Raw genomic sequence first — 18,323 nt, forward strand, 5'->3', positions numbered from 1 at the left:
CACTATGCATAGGAAAACTTTGTCAATAACTCTGAACCACTAATAATTATTAATGATGAAGTACATCAAGTAAACAAATTGACACTAGTGACACACATACTGTATCAGCCTTTGTTTACTGCACTATGGCAGCCCATTTATATTGGGACAGTTGTGTTCACACTGCAAAACTTTATTAATAAGTATGAATTGATAATAGAAAAAACAGCCTGACACTACTGACACACCCACAGTGCTGACTTCTGATTGTTATACTACAGGAGCCCGTTTAGGCAGCAGGACATTTTCAGCTGTGAAACTTTATAGACTTTATATGAATTATTGATAAATTTAGTCATGAAAAATATGACTTTGATGCTTTAAGGCAACCTCGGTGAGGAAAAAACATGGACTTAAAAAGACAATGCAGACTAGAAGCCCACAAGGGAGTTAAAAACCGGAAGAAACCAAAATGGAGTCTTATGTTTCTGCCTCCTTTGACAGCATGCATTACTCCCATAGGACAAGGTGCAAACACCCACACCTGTCTCTTACATTAACAAGTCACAACTCCAGTGCCACCTGCTGGCTGATCATCTCTGGTGTGGGAATGCTGTGCAGCATGCTTCCTCTCACTGCTGGGAGATACTGACAAAACCTCTCGTCTTTTAGGGCAGAGCTTCATACTATTATTCACGCGTGCATGTTGTGTCTCCACAGTGGTGCGCACCGATAGCTTGAAGGGGCGTCGTGGTCGTTTGCCCTCCAAACCAAAGAGCCCCCTGCAGACAGAGGTGGCCCCTCCCTCTCCGCCCCTCAGCTTGGTCTCCGCTCTGCTGCGGGCTTATTCCCACTGCACGCCCCATGACCTTGACTACAGCCAGGTAGCTTTCCTGGGATAGAAAAATGTATTCGGTCAGAAGCTCCTTATGTGTCCTTATTTCTTCTTCTCTGCGTCCCACAGTTCAGTGCTGCCGACCCCCCGTCCTCGTCCTCGGACGCCGAGCAGATCCACCTTTTCTACCGGCTCCTCACTATTTCGATGGAGACCACACGGTGCTGGGCCGACCGACTGCCGGGGTTCTCCGAGCTCCTGCGGGACGATCAGAACCTGCTAATAGATTCCGCCTTCTTGGAGCTGTTTGTGTTGCGGTTGGCTCATAGGTGAGGAAGATGCACACACCGTTATATTTATTTACTTGAATTACTGGCAAGCATCCATCCGTTCCTGCTGGCTGGAGCCCATCCCAGCAGACTAAGGCCAAAAGGCACTCTGTCATTCGCAGTGCAAATGCAAACGCATGAAATCCAGCTATGTGAACCACTACACTCACAATGATGTAGTATAGGCAGTAGAGGTGTTTTGAAAAAGTTTCATTATAATTATTATACCAAATAATACATTGCGAGAATTGGTTTGAATCGAGAATCGATTCTGAATCAAATCCTCACCTCAGGAATTGGAAAGGGATCCAATCCTTGGGCGCCCAAAGATTCACACCCCTAGTAGGCAGTATAGTAAACATAGTACTGGTTACAAGTGGCACCTAGACCAGTTTTTTGCCGCGGCACACTTGTGTGTCTGTTGTGCTTTGGGAAATTATGCAACTTCACCTAAAATATTTTTTGCAAATCATTAATTATAATCTCAGCCTTCCCGGTAAGGTATATTCAGGTGTACTGGGTGTGGTTTTCGTCCTGGTCGTGGTACTGTGGACCAGCTCTATACTCTTGGCAGGGTCCTTGAGGGTGCATGGGAGTTTGCCCAACCAGTCTACATGTGCTTTGTGGACTTGGAGAAGGCATTCGACCGTGTCCCTCGGGAAGTCCTGTGGAGAGTGCTCAGAGAGTATGGGGTAGCGGACTGTCTTATTGTGGCGGTCCGCTCCCTGTATAATCGGTGTCAGAGCTTGGTCTGCATTGCCGGCAGTAAGTCGGACACGTTTCCAGTGAGGGTTGGACTCCGCCAAGGCTGCCCTTTGTCACCGATTCTGTTCATAACTTTTATAGACAGAATTTCTAGGCGCAGTCAAGGCGTTGAGGGGATCCCGTTTGGTGGTTGCAGGATTAGGTCTCTGCTTTTTGCAGATGATGTGGTCCTGATGGCTTCATCTGGCCAGGATCTTCAGCTCTCACTGGATCGGTTCGCAGCTGAGTGTGAAGCGACTGGGATGAGAATCAGCACCTCCAAGTCCGAGTCCATGGTTCTCGCCCGGAAAAGGGTGGAATGCCATCTCCGGGTTGGGGAGGAGACCCTTCCCCAAGTGGAGGAGTTCAAGTACCTAGGAGTCTTGTTCACGAGTGGGGGAAGAGTGGATCGTGAGATCGACAGGCGGATCGGTGCGGCATCTTCAGTAATGCGGACGCTGTATCGATCCGTTGTGGTGAAGAAGGAGCTGAGCCGGAAGGCAAAGCTCTCAATTTACCGGTCGATCTACGTTCCCATCCTCACCTATGGTCATGAGCTTTGGGTAATGACCGAAAGGACAAGATCACGGGTACAAGCGGCCGAAATGAGTTTCCTCCGCCGGGTGGCGGGGCTCTCCCTTAGAGATAGGGTGAGAAGCTCTGCCATCGGGAGGGAGCTCAAAGTAAAGCCACTGCTCCTCCACATCGAGAGGAGCCAGATGAGGTGGTTCGGGCATCTGGTTAGGATGCCACCTGAACGCTTCCCTAGGGAGGTGTTTAGGGCACGTCCAACCGGTAGGAGGCCACGGGGAAGACCCAGGAAGACTATGTCTCCCGGCTGGCCTGGGAACGCCTCGGAATCCCCCGGGAAGAGCTGGACAAAGTGGGTGGGGAGAGGAAAGTCTAGGCTTCCTTCATAGGCTGCTGCCCCCGCGACCCGACCTCGGATAAGCAAAAGAAGATGGATGGATGGATGGATAATTATAATCTGCAAATAATGTGCTGTTGCTTAGTGTTGGTGCTGTGTAAAACTCGGCAGGGTTACCACGTAATACTCCATGTCAGTAGGTGGCAGCAGGTAGTTAATTGCTTTGTAAAAGTCGGAATGTGTCGGGTGAGACGAGGATGGTTTGTTGTGATCCCAATATGCAGACCACAGCGGGAGGCAGCATGCAGATAAAAAGGTATGTAATGCTTAAACCAAAAATTAACAAAAAGGAAAGGGAAAGGAAAAGGCAATGGCTATGGCTATGCAAAACGAAAGTAAAACTGAACTGGCTACAAAGTAAACAGAAACAGAATGCTGGATGACAGCAAAAACTTACGGCGTCCACAAAGTACATCTGTGCTTGACATGACAATCAACAATGTCCACACAAAGAAGGATAGCAACAACGTAAATAGTCTTGCTTGCTAACACAAAGCAGGTGCGCGGAATAGTGCTCAAAGGAAGACATGAAACTGCTACAGAAAAACACCAACAAATCAGGAAGGGCCACCAAAATAACAGCGCAAGACAAGAACTAAAGCACTACACACAGGAAAACACTAAAAAAAACTCCAAATAAGGCACGACGACCTGGTGGATTTTAATTTTTTTATGTTTTCTGCTGGTGGTGTGCCTCCGGATTTTTTAATATAAAAAAATGTGCCGAGACAGTATCTCAATCAATCAATCAATCAAAGTTTATTTATATACCCCTTAATCACAAGTGTCTCAAAGGGCCGCACAATCCGACAACGGCATCCTCTGCTCAGATCCCACATCTGCTGCCTCACCCTTGCTCAGGAGGGATGCTGTTTGATTACTATTACATGCTTGCCTGTTTAGCTGCGAGTTGCCACCTGGTGAAACTTTATACGAATGATATTATTATATCATGATAATTGGCCGGTGTGGCTCAGATGGTAGAGTCAGCAACGTCAAGGTTCCAGGTTCGATTCCAGCTTCTGCCATACTAGTCTCTGCCACTCTGTCCTTGGGCAAGACACTTCACTCAGCTCGTTTGGTAGAGTGGCCGTGCCAGCAACTTGAGGGTTCCAGGTTCGATCCCCACTTCCGCCATCCTAGTCACTGCCGTTGTGTCCTTGGGCAAGACACTTTACCCACCTTATCCCAGTGCCACCCACACTGGTTTAAATGTACCTTAGATATTGGGTTTCACTTTGTAAAAGCACTTTGAGTCACAAGAGAAAAGCGCTATATAAATATAATTTACTTCAATTCACTGCACCTTGCTCCCAGTGCCACCCACACTGGTTGAAATGTAGCTTAAATGTAGACAATGGGTTTTACTATGTAAAGCACTTTGAGTTTCTCGAGAGAAAAAAATAATTCACTTCACATATTTAATAAAAAAAATGTTTTAAATGTAACAGTAACACCACTGACACACATACGGAGTCTGCTTTTTATCATCTGGCAGCCTGTTCAGTATATTCAGTGGCTTTTTGCTACATAGTGAATCTTTTAAATCAAATTAATCACAAAAATGCATCAAGTCAACAAATGTACAAGTTGACACCACTGACACACATACAGTGTTGTCGTTTCATTAGTGTGCTTTGACAGCCCGCTCAAGCGGCACAGTATTCGGCAGCTTGTGGCTACATAATGAACCTTTATTAACGCTGTAGGTATGGAATAATTGTAATTAATTACAAAAGTACATCAGTTCAAAAGATTTACAGATTAACACCACTGACACGCATACTTGGTTGTGGTTTGATTAGTACACTTTCACACCCATTTAGGCTCCTTTAGGTTATCCAGGGTAAATCCCACCTAACCTTATCGTTGTCCACACACACACAATGGTCCTTTAAGACCCTCCCCCCCTCCGTCTGCCGGCGCAACGTGACCTAGTACGCATGCGTGGAAAATGTGCACGTTATAGTCACCTCCAGTGTTGCTTTGTGTGCAAGTTCTTAAATTGTATTTAACTTATCTGAACAATATCCAGTGTTGTGGTATTTCAATTAACTGGAATCCAGTGTGCTGTGGGGCCCTATTGTAGTGAATCACACCTGAGCCAGCATAAATTAATCAAATCTTTAATGGACAGTGGAAGTAAACAATGTGACAAAAACATTTTACATCAATCAATCTAGGGATCTAAATATCTGGTCAGGACACTCCTCACTATTTTGCCTTCACCTTCATTGTCCATTTGTCTTTAGTGACTTTATATACTCTGGACCTAGACCAGGGGTCGGGAACCTTTTTGGCTGAGAGAGCCATGAAAGCCAAATATTTCAAAATGTATTTCCGTGAGAGCCATATAATATTTTTTAACACAGAATACAACTAAATGCGTGCATTTTTAAGTAAGACCAACATTTTTAGAGTATAATAAGTCTCTTGTTCTTTTTAATAACATTGTTATTCTAAAGCTAACCAATAATAAATAAAATACTTCTTACCATTAATTCGACTTCTTGAACAGGTGCGATAGAAAACGGATGGATGGATTAAAATGCATGAGAATGTTTTATAATTTGAACGTTATTTTTAACACTGTGATTACCAGCGGAATTATTCACTACTTATTGTGTTAAGCAATTAATTAATTAATTAAGATTTATCTGAGAGCCAGATGCAGTCATCAAAAGAGCCACATCTGGCTCCTAGAGCCATAGGTTCCCTACCCCTGGTCTAGACGTTGAGTCCGCGACGTACATGGAGGACAATAACTGATACAGTCTGCTTTGCCAGTCCAAAAGCTTTCACCGTTTTCCTGTAGTCTTCTCTCGACGGCCAAGTAATACAAAGTTTCAAATTCTCGTTGTTTCTCCTTCGACAAATGGACAAAGTTTTTCGCTTAGTAGAATCACAGCTGACCTGGACATTCGAAAGTTCTCTTGCCGTCTGAGAAGTGTTGTATCCCAAATAGCTGCAATCGCTTTTTCTTAAGGTATTCATGTGTGATTTCCACAAGCGTCTGTACGGACGGAAGGAGAAACACGGGCATGTCTGAATGATTCGCCTCCCTCTTTCCAGTGGTTACCTCCGAGTTACGAAACCGTTTTATTATGAAGCTGGCTGTGGCGCGTTCTTTCTGTGTGGGCCGCAGTCTTTCTAACGTCACTTCCTCTCCGAACTCAGTTTGTAAACGATCGATGAGTCCATACAAAGCAAAGAGCCGGAGATTCAAGAAATACACGGCGCACTTACCCGTGTAAGCAATCATCCAAGGAGGGGGACCTTAAACGATGGTTTAGTGTGGCTGACACGGTGCTTAGGCTAAATACCTATTCGTTTAAGGAGTTATCCGGCTTAATGTAGACAGGGCCTTAGGTCGCATAGCTTATTCGGCTGCTTGTTGCCACAGAGTGAAATTTTATGAACAGGTATGCATTAATAGTAATAATGCATACCCCGGGGGGGGGTTTAGTGGTAGCGGGGGTGTATATTGTAGCGTCCCGGAAGAGTTAGTGCTGCAAGGGGTTCTGGGTATTTGTTCCGTTGTGTTTATGTTGTGTTACGGTGCGGATGTTCTCCTGAAATGTGTTTGTCATTCTTGTTTGGTGTGGGTTCACAGTGTGGCGCATATTTATGACAGTGTTAAAGTTGTTTCTACGGCCACCCTCAGTGTGACCTGTATGGCTGTTGATCAAGCATGTCTTACATTCACTAATGTGTGTGTGTAAAAGCCGCATACAACATGTGACTGGTCTGGCACGCTGTTTGTATGGAGGAAAAGCGGACGTGACGACAGGTTGTAGAGGACGCTAAAGGCAGTGCCTTTAAGCATACTTGCCAACCCTCCCGAATTTTCTGGGAGACTCCCGAATTTCAGTGCCTCTCCCGAAAATCTCCCGGGACAACCATTCTCCTGAATTTCTCCCAATTTCCAGCCGGACTTGAGGCACGCCCCCTCCAGGTCCGTGCGGACCTGAGTGAGGACAGCCTGTCGTCACGTCCGCTTGGCCAACCAAAAAGTAACCACAGAACACTACACCGTATAGTGTTCTGTGGTTACTTTTTGGATGGCCAACGGTTTACGTTCTATTGCGCACCCTGACGGCAAGTGTGGGAGTCGGTTCTGAAGTATGAAGTAAAGAGACGTAACTTCGTCACCTCGCCTGGTTATTGACTCCAACCCAGAATATTACACTGCCCATACCTACGCTCCTTCAAGGGCTGTGCTACTGGCTGCAAAGCATTGCACTTTCAAATACAACAATGAGTAGAGAGGAGTGTTATGTGTGTATATGTGTAAATAAATGAACACTGAAATTCAAGTATTTATTTTATTTATATGTATATATATATATATATATATATATAGCTAGAATTCAATGAAAGTCAAGTGTTTATTTTATTTATATATATATATATATATATATATATATATATATATATATATATATATATATATATATATATATATATATATATATATATATATATATATATATATATATATATATATAAGAAATACTTGAATTTCAGTGAATTCTAACTATAAATATAATCCTCCCCCCTTAATCCCGTCCCTCGGCCCCGCCCACCCCGACCCCGCCCACCTCAAACCCCCCAATCTCCCGAATTTGGAGGTTTCAAGGTTGGCAAGTATGCTTTAAGGCAGGGGTCGGCAACCTTTTTGGCTGAGAGAGCCACGAAAGCCAAATATTTTAAAATGTATTTCCGTCAGAGCCATATAATATGTTTTAACACTGAATTCAACTAAATGCGTGCATTTTTAAGTAAGACCAACATATTTAGAGTATAATAAGTCTCTTATTCTTTTTAATAACATGTTATTCTGAAGCAGAGGTGGGTAGTAACGCGCTACATTTACTCCGTTACATCTACTTGAGTAACTTTTGGGATACATTGTACTTCTAAGAGTAGTTTTAATGCAACTTACTTTTACTTTTACTTGAGTATATTTATAGAGAAGAAACGCTACTTTTACTCCGCTACTTTTATCTACATTCAGCTCGCTACTCGCTACTAATCTTTATCGATCTGTTAATGCACGCTTTGTTTGTTTTGGTCTGTCAGACAGACCTTCAAAGTGCCTGCCTTACTGGTGACGTTTCACTCCGTTCCACCAATAAAATGCAGTCACTAGTGACGTTTGACTCCGTTCCACCAATCAAATGCAGTCACTGGTGACGTTGGACCAATCAAACAGAGCCAGGCGGTCACATGACCTGACTTAAACAAGTTGAAAAACTTGTTGGGGTGTTACCATTTAGTGGTCAATTGTACGGAATAAGTACTGTACTGTGCAATCTACTAATACAAGTTTCAATCAATCAATCAAAAGTGTGAAGGAAAAAAGACACGTTTTTATTTCAACCGTACCCGATTGTAGCTGAGATAGGCTCCAGCGCCCCCCGCGACCCCAAAGGGAATAAGCGGTAGAAAATGGATGGATGGATGGATCCCGTCAAAAGCCTAAAGACTGACTGCACAGTTCCTGTCTTCACAATAAAAGTGCCGCTCCATCGCGCCTGCACTTACAAAATAAGAGTCTCCGAAAGCCAGCGCAAACAAGCTAGCAAGCTACGGAATTTGCCGCCAATGTATTTCTTGTAAAGTGTGTGAAAACGAATATGGAAGCTGGACAAATAAAATGCCAAAAACCAACCACTTCCATGTGGTATTAGACAGAAAGGAGGAACTTTTCTTCTCCTCCATTTGAAAACGTGGACGTTACCAGCACTACTGTCTGATTACAATCAATGCAAGTCATCAGAATCAGGTAACACACCAACTTATATTCTTGGCTTCATGAAAGAAAGGAATCCGTATGTTAAACATGCATGTATATTCATTAAAACACCTTTAACATGTAAACAAAAACGGCAAACTAAATAAATATAAATGATATACTGTATATATCAATTTATGTGTATATAAATATATATATATATATATATATATATATATATATATATATATATATATATATATATATATATATATATATATTCATACATATATATATAAATACATACATATATATATATATATATATATATATATATATATGATATGTGTGTGTATGTTACTCATCAGTTACTCAGTACTTGAGTAGTTTTTTCACAACATACTTTTTACTTTTACTCAAGTAAATATTTGGGTGACTACTCATTACTTTTACTTGAGTAATAAATCTCTAAAGTAACAGTACTCTTACTTGAGTACAATTTCTGGCTACTCTACCCACCTCTGTTCTGAAGCTAACCAATAATAAATCAAATAATTCTTACCATTAATGCCACCCTCCTGTACCCCAAAGGACAGCTGGGATTGGCTGAGCCACCCGCAACCTTGAACAGGTGCGGTAGAAAACGAATGGATGGATTAAAATGCATGAGAATATGTTTAACACTGTGATTTCTCGCGGAATTATTCAATACATATCATGTGAAGCAATGTCAGCTAAGATTTATCTGAGAGCCAGATGCAGTCATCAAAAGAGCCACATCTGGCTCGCGAGCCATAGGTTCCCTACCCCTGCTTTAAGGCACGCCCCCAATATTGTTGTCGGGGTGGAAATCGGGAGAAATTCGGGAGAATGGTTACCCCGGGAGATTTTCGGGAGGGGCACTGAAATTCGGGAGTCTCCCGGGAAAATCGGGAGGGTTGGCAAGTATGACATGCTGTGTTGTCGTTTCATTAGTATACCGGTAATATACCGTATTTTTCGGAGTATAAGTCGCACCGGAGTATAAGTCGCACCTGCCGAAAATGCATAATAAAGAAGGAAAAAAACATATATAAATCGCACTGGAGCCCGGCCAAACTATGAAAAAAACTGCGACTTATAGTCCAAAAAATGCGGTACATCAGGGAGTATTCTGTTCTCCAACAGTTTGAAAACCCCTGACACAAAACATGAAGCCGAGTTTGTTTTCGTTTGTTACATCTTCATATGCTTTTTTTCTCCGTAATTGGCAGAAGTCGGCTGCAGTTACCAAATATGGTTCCCTTGCCCCCCCGATCAAGGAGTTAATATTTTTTTCATGTGTAAGAGAACAGCAGGCTTTTTGTAAGGCTTGCCTGTAATGTACAGTACAGCATGTACTCTAAGTGTGTTGCTCTATCTCCTCTGTAGGAGGAGCGCAGCTGAGTAATTGCCCATATGAAGAGAATTATGAATGGAGTCGCTGGCTATGACAGCAGTTACACCCACGGAGTTCCACTTGTCTGGATGTGTGACGCACAAGCGGGCTGTGTGTGTGTGTGTGTGTGTGTGTGTGTGCTGTGAATTGAAAAGACAAGTCAGCTGAGATGTATGTTAGCAGGAAATTCATGCTCAATCCGAGATAAAGTCACCATGCAGCGTCCAGCACAGGGAGTATGTGTGTGTTGCGGTGCCATTACGACTCCCCCAGGGCCGTCTGCGCCTCAGCATCGCCCCGGGTTACCGCTCGGCTCCAGCAAGGCATGCGGCCGCTTCAATTTATGGAGAGAAGCGAGGCTCGGGCCGACAAGCTCGTCCTTTTGTCCCGGCTGTCGTCTTTCGGGCCAAAAAAACAACACAGTCAGACACACTTACTCACCCCGGCATGCTGGTGATGTACAACTTTGCTCTCCTAGTCGGTCCAGGTGCAGGGTGGGTAGGCGATGGGCGGTGGCGTCACAGCTCCAGCAGGGGAAGGAAAGCTCAGGCTGGGACTGTGAGTCACCCCCCAAACACCGGACTCATGCACACACCACGCAGCCCCGTTTTATACTCGATGCGGCCCTGCTCGCGTTGACCCCGTGTTGAACTCAATGCCCCCCCCCCCCATTCCCACCTTACGTGTGTATGTTCGTCAGAGCGTGTGTGTAAGAGTAAATTTACTCCATTTTCCTGGGCCCGCCGTTGCTGTAAGCACCCCCGTCACCAAACACTTTCAGTGGTTATGGGTGGGTTGCCGTGGCGATCCCGTCGTCAGGGGGGAGTGGAATGCATGGCAGAAATCCAGCTGTTTATATAACGTGATTGTCGACGGCTGCTTGGGTACCAGCGCGTCACATCTGCGCATTGTTTGGAGTCTGCTTTGATATGCGACACACTGCGGGGTTATTTTTTATTGCCATTTCTTTACGTGAATGCACTGAATTTAAAGGGCCCGTGTCTTATTATTCCTCCACAAGTCTATGTTAGAAGTGTGTTCTAGCATTGATGCCGCAACTTAGACAGTTTAAAAGTGCTTTTATTAAGCCCGACTGGGAACAGGCCGCTTTATGTGTCTGTAGCTTTTAATGCTGGTGTTTGTCCACTTCTGTGTCCATGAAGCACACTTTATCCACTTTCTGACTTTACACTGTAACTCTGCACCTATTCAACATAAAACAGTAGTACCTCAACTTAATTTGTTCAGTGGCACTTGTGTCTCAAATCAACGTCGCCCACTGAAATGAATCGAAATCAATTAATTGGTGCAAATCCGCAATTTTAACATGAGAAACATGCTTCTAAATATAAATATTATGTGAAAAACAAAACAACAGAATGTACTACAAACAACTGCAATAGTTTTACAAAGTAATATAATAATGATTTGCAGAATTTACCTTGGAGAGTTCTGCGGTATCTCCGCCCAGCTGCTCCTCGGTCAAACACACCATCAGGAGCTTTTACATATTTTCATTGATAAATATCCCCTGCTTCGATATTATTTAGCATTCTTGACTGGCATCGACACGTTCGATAATGTTTTTTTTATGATTTCTTTCTTTAATTCAATGAATATCATCCACTTCTTCTTCTCAGCACTGTCCCTACTCTCACTTTCTACCTTACCATCGTTGGACAATTTAAGTCGATCTCTATCTATTAGCTAACGCTATCGAGTAAGACCAGATGTTTTGGTCGGATCTTACGGGGTTCACTGTGGCATTCGCTACGCCAATTAATGGCGGAGATATTTGTTACTCAAATTTTTGCCTGCAACTTAAAGCATAACAGCTTTTATTTCGAAACATGTTTCACATTTTTAAACTGTTAAGTTGTATATATACAGTACAGGCCAAAAGTTTGGACACACCTTCTCATTCAATGTGTTTTCTTTATTTTCATGACTATTTACTTTGTAGATTGTCACTGAAGGCATCAAAACTTTGAATGAACACGTGTGGAGTTATGCACTTAACAAAAAAAGGTGAAATAACTGAAGAAACTAGAATATAAAACGTGTTTTTAGTTATTTCATCTTTTTTTGTTAAGTTTATAACTCCACATGTGTTCATTCATAGTTTTATATATATATATATATATATATATATATATATATATATATATATATATATATATATATATATATATATATATATATATATATATATATATATATATATATATATATATATATGTATGTATATATATATATATATATATATATATATATATATATATATATATATATATGTATATATATGTATGTATAAATATATATATATATATATATATATATATATATATATATATATATATATATACATACATTTATATATACATATATATATATATATATATATATATATATATATATATATATATATATATATATATATATATATATATATACATATATATTTATTTATTTATTTTTTTTATACATCATACGTCAATATATCACATATCACATAAAACAACGTAACATTAAGCATTGCATTACATTCGTATTTGAACAGCAACAACATGCTAGGTTAGCCTACTTGCTGACCTAAAGCAGAATAATCAAACTTGCGGTTTCCACGTTTGCAATTGACTTGCAGACGGTTGCAGGTGTTTTTAAAAAAAATATTTTAACAAAAACTTACATTTAATTTCAAGATGTCCAGTAGGAAATGATGGTCGTCATCCAGCCAGGTAGTATTATGTCCATGAGTAAGGAGGTGCTATTAAAGGGATCAGCCTTCCTAAGCCAGAACTATAAATTGAATCACAAAGTAAAATGTAGAATAAAAATGTCTTATTTACACTACAGCATGTTGAAAGAAGATATTATGAGATCTCAACTAAGCACTTTTTTTTTAACTCTTCCATCTGTCTTCCCTTTATTTCAGCTTCTAGTTATTTCAGGCTGTTAATAGGAAGGCAGCATGCTGTTTAGTCAGGCACTCATAAAGACGACTTTATGATCCTCGCTGTCTCCATCTCTGCTGCTTGGTTCTCAGTTGTTAGTGGCAGCCTTTTCATTTCCTCATTAAGACATATTCCCATCGCACGCAGCAGCCCAAGCCAAGGTACTTTAAAGCCATGCCCGTTTAGGCGATATGCCTCTTGATCACTTATATTTGCCAGAAGGAGATGTTTGAAAATACATTGACTTGGTGTTTGATGTGTGTCCAAATTGTATGTGCTGGCTCTTCACTTTTCAGGAGTAATCTGTTCCAAAAAGTTTAGATGAAGACCAAAGACTGAAGCATCCACAATAAATAATGTAAATACAATTAAAAAAACACATACATATTTGTAGTTTTACATGCAGAGGGAGGACAATGTGAAATACATATACATGTACTCTTATTGACAACTACTGTTGGTGAAGATGGTGAGGAGTGTAGACCTAGGAGGGGAGTGAAGATTTACATTTGTACTTTGTGATGAGTTCTTTACAAATCGTTCAATATGCTGTATCATATTCTCATCTAGCAACTCATCTGCTCATCTAGATTCTCAGTTTTGTCATATGGCATATCATATTCTCGTCTAGCATCTCATATTCTCATCCAGCATCTCATGTTCTCATCCAGCATCTCATATTCTTATTCAGCATCTCATAATATCATCTGGCATCTCATATTCTCATCTATCATCTCATCGTCTCATCTAGCATCTCATGTTCTCATCCAGCATCTCATATTCTCAATCAGCATCTCATATTCTCATCTATCATCTCATCGTCTCATCTAGCATCTCATGTTCTCATCTAGCATCTCATATTCTCAATCAGCATCTCAAATTCTCATCTGCCATCTCATATGCTCAACTATCATCTCATCAAGCATCTCATCCTCCCATCAAGTATTACATCTTATCTAGCATCGCATCTACTCATCTGGCATCTCATGGTCTTACCTAGCATTTCAATTTCTCTTCTAGCATCTCGTTTTCTCTTTCAGCCTCTCATATTCTCATTCAGCACATCATTTTCTAATCTGGCAGCTCATCTTCTCAACTAGCATCTCGTCTTCGCATCTGGCGTCTCTTGTTCTCATGTAGCATTGCAATTTCTCATCTAGCATCTCATATTCTCATTCAGCATCTCATGTTCTAATATGTCATCTCATCTAACACTTCATTTGCTCATTCAGCATCTCATGTTCTAATATGTCATCTCATCTTCTCATCTAACACTTAATTTGCTCATTCATCATCTCATCTTCTCATCTCACATGCCATGTACTCATATATCATCACATCTTCTCATCTGGCATCTCACGTTATCATCGGGCATCTCATATCTCACCTTTTCATCCAACATCTTATATCTTCATTCAGCATCTCATGTTCTCATTGAGCATCTCATCTTATCCTTTAGTATCTCATCTTCTCATCCAACATCTTATATTCTCATTGAGTATCTCATATTCTCATCTGGCATCTCACATTCTCATTTAGCATTGCATTTACTCATCAAACATCTCATAATCTCCTCACGCATCTCATCTTCTCATCTTGCAATTTATACTCTCACTTAGCCTTTAATTTTGTCAACGATCATCCTACCATCTCATCGGCCATTTAATTTTCTAATGTAGTATCTCATTTTCTCATCTAGCATTTAATTATCTCATTCAGCATCTCATGTTCCCATATGTCATCTCATCTTCTCATCCAACATTTAATTTGCTCATTCGTCATCTCATCTTCTCATCTAACACTTCATTTGCTCATTCATCATCTCATCTTCTCATCTCGCATGTCATGTTCTCATGTGTCATCGCATCTTCTCATCTGGCATCTCACGTTATCATCGAGCATCTCATGTTTTCATCCAGCCTCTCACCTTTTCATCCAACATCTTATATTTTCATTCAGCATCTCATATTCTCATTGAGCATCTCATCTTATCCTCTAGTATCTCATCTTCTCATCCAACATCTTATATTCTCATTCAGTATCTCATATTCTCATCTGGCATCTCACATTCTCATTTAGCATTGCATTTACTCATCAAACATCTCATAATCTCCTCACGCATCTCATCTTCTCATCTTGCAATTTATACTCTCACTTAGCCTTTAATTTTGTCAACGATCATCCTACCATCTCATCGGCCATTTAATTTTCTAATGTAGTATCTCATTTTCTCATCTAGCATTTAATTATCTCATTCAGCATCTCATGTTCCCATATGTCATCTCATCTTCTCATCCAACATTTAATTTGCTCATTCGTCATCTCATCTTCTCATCTAACACTTCATTTGCTCATTCATCATCTCATCTTCTCATCTCGCATGTCATGTTCTCATGTGTCATCGCATCTTCTCATCTGGCATCTCACGTTATCATCGAGCATCTCATGTTTTCATCCAGCCTCTCATCTTTTCATCCAACATCTTATATTTTCATTCAGCATCTCATATTCTCATTGAGCATCTCATCTTACCCTCTAGTATCTCATCTTCTCATCCAACATCTTATATTCTCATTCAGTATCTCATACTCTCATCTGGCACCTCACGTTCTCATTTAGCATTGCATTTTTTCATCAAACATCTCATAATCTCATCACGCATCTCATCTTCTCATCTTGCAATTTATACTCTCACTTGGCCTTTAATTTTGTCATCGATCATCCCACCATCTCATCGGCCATTTAATTTTCTAATGTAGTATCTCATTTTCTCATCTAGCATTTAATTATCTCATTCAGCATCTCATAATCCCATATGTCATCTCATCTTCTCATCCAACACTTCATTTGCTCATTCGTCATCTCATCTTCTCATCTCGCATGTCATGTTCTCATGTGTCATCGCATCTTCTCATCTGGCATCTCACGTTATCATCGGGCATCTCATGTTTTCATCCAGCCTCTCACCTTTTCATCCAACATCTTATATTTTCATTCAGCATCTCATATTCTCATTGAGCATCTAATCTTATCCTCTAGTATCTCATCTTCTCATCCAACATCTTATATTCTCATTCTGTATCTCATATTCTCATCTGGCATCTCACGTTCTCATTTAGCATTGCATTTTCTCATCAAACATCTCATAATCTCATCACGCATGTCATCTTCTCATCTTGCAATTTATACTCTCACTTAGCCTTTAATTTAGTCAACGATCATCCTACCATCTCATCGGCCATTTAATTTTCTAATGTAGTATCTCATTTTCTCATCAAGCATTTAATTATCTCATTCAGCATCTCATGTTCCCATATGTCATCTCATCTTCTCATCCAACACTTCATTTGCTCATTCGTTATCTCATCTTCTCATCTAACACTTAATTTGCTCATTCATCACATTCGCCATGTGTCATCGCATCTTCTTATCTGGCATATAACGTTATCATCGAGCATCTCATATTCTCATCTAGCATCTCATCTTTTCATCCAACACCTTATATTTTCATTCAGCATCTCATATTCTCATCGAGCATCTCATCTAGTATCTCATCTTCTCATCCAACATCTTATATTCTCTTTCAGCATCGCATATTCTCATATGGCATCTCACGTTCTCATTTAGCATTGCATTTTCTCATCAAACATCTCATATTCTCATCTCGGATCTCACCTTCTCATCTTGCAATTTATACTCTCATTTAGCATTTAATTTTGTCAACGAGCATCTCATCATCTCATTGGGCATTTAATTTTCTAATGTAGTATCGCATTTTCACATCTAGCATTGCATTATCTCATCTGGCATCTAATTTTCTCATCTAGCATCAATTCTGGCAACTGCACCATGATGGCTTATTTTGCAGTCGTACTCCTCGAACAGAAGTACACATTCTTTATGCAGGCACTAGTTTGTTAGGCGTAATGTTTGGCCCTATAACAACGGAACATTTTTGTCAAAAACCGAATGATAAAAAAAAGTGAGGCATAAAAAAATGAATAAAAGAGAGAGCCCTGAACTAAGCATTTCTTCTCTTGTTTGCCAGGTCGACGCTGTCTGAGGACAAACTGGTGTTCTGTAACGGTTTGGTGCTGCACAGGTTCCAGTGCCTTCGTGGGTTTGGAGAGTGGCTCGACTCCATTCGGGACTTTTCTAACCATCTCCATAGCCTCAACCTGGATGCCTCCGCCTTCGCCTGCCTGGCCGCGCTCGCCCTGCTCACAGGTAAACAAAGATTATCTGGACTATCGAGGTGTGTGTGGCTGATTGAATGTGACCGGGATCAGGTGCATGCATGCACTCACCGACATACATTCAGGGTATATACACGTGTTCCGGCACATTTCTGCTGCTGCTAACAAGAACCCGATACCCACCAGCACCTGGTGCACCTGCTTCACACCTGCCCCTTTAATCAATGTGGACGTGTGAAACAGGCAGCAGAAAAGGCATGACCAAGATAGAAGAACAGGAAATTTGCCGTCTATCAGTGAGTGAATGGCCGAAATAATAAACAATAAAATGTGGTTAAGTGTAACACGTTACAAAGGAATCGGATGGGATTTCACACAGAGTCATGGTCCGTGTTAAATTTGCTGTGCAAGCAAAATGTGCACAGCAGTCGTGTTGACAGTAACAGTAAAAAAAAAAATAGGGCATATATTCAGTTAGTACAAAAACTACAAAGACCAAGAAAAGAAAGCCTTAATTTTTTTGGTGAGGATCTGGATAAGGGTGAGTTTTAGTCCCATCCAAAGATAGAGGGGAACACAAACTTTTGCACAGTACTCATGCCACATTTGCTAAGATAGTTTTGCCTATTGTAAACATGATATTATTTGAAAGCTCATTATAAAAGTCATAGTCAAATCCCAAAATTCAGAAGTGTGGACAAAAAGTATTGCACACAAATAAAACCACTGTTGCCAACAGGCACCCTCTAGAAAACTTCAAATTTGTCCTCATAGAACGCTAAAATCAATAAGTCACATTGGAAAAGGAAAAAAAAAACATTGTACCACATTAACAAATTGGTATTTTGCATTCAGATTTTTAAGATCTTTTTTTTTTTTACTTTTTCAAGAAAACAAATGCATGAAGTCGCTTTTTTTTTAGAATATCTTTTTTTTTTAAGTTCAAGAATTAAAACAAAAAAAATCTTACATTTTTCAGAATTAGTTTTTCATTTTATTTAAGATTTTTTTTTTTTTTTAATAATTTTTAAGACATTTTTTTAAAGAAAATGTTTTTTTGTTTTTTACTAAAACGTTATCTATTTTTGAGGGCAAACCTATTCCAGTCAAGAAAAAAAAATTCCAGTAAGAAATATATCTTTATCAAGAGATATAAAGTCAGATTTTTTACCCAAAAATTATTAAAGATACCTTTTTTTGGTAA

General features: G+C 40.4%; 1 protein-coding gene across 2 annotated transcripts in view; it reads left to right on the forward strand.

Moving 5' to 3' along the window:
- Positions 1-18,323, forward strand: part of nr4a3 (nuclear receptor subfamily 4, group A, member 3) — a 57,925-nt gene that overhangs the window by 30,051 nt on the left and 9,551 nt on the right. For both annotated transcript variants that reach the window (XM_061954912.1, XM_061954921.1), the window contains 3 exons: positions 700-863; positions 944-1,143; positions 16,972-17,150. In XM_061954912.1, coding sequence (XP_061810896.1) covers positions 700-863; positions 944-1,143; positions 16,972-17,150 — 543 coding nt within the window. The remainder of the gene's footprint in view (positions 1-699; positions 864-943; positions 1,144-16,971; positions 17,151-18,323) is intronic.

The sequence above is a fragment of the Nerophis lumbriciformis genome, linkage group LG04, assembly GCF_033978685.3.
Source record: "Nerophis lumbriciformis linkage group LG04, RoL_Nlum_v2.1, whole genome shotgun sequence".
Classification (NCBI taxonomy): Eukaryota; Metazoa; Chordata; class Actinopteri; order Syngnathiformes; family Syngnathidae; genus Nerophis; species Nerophis lumbriciformis.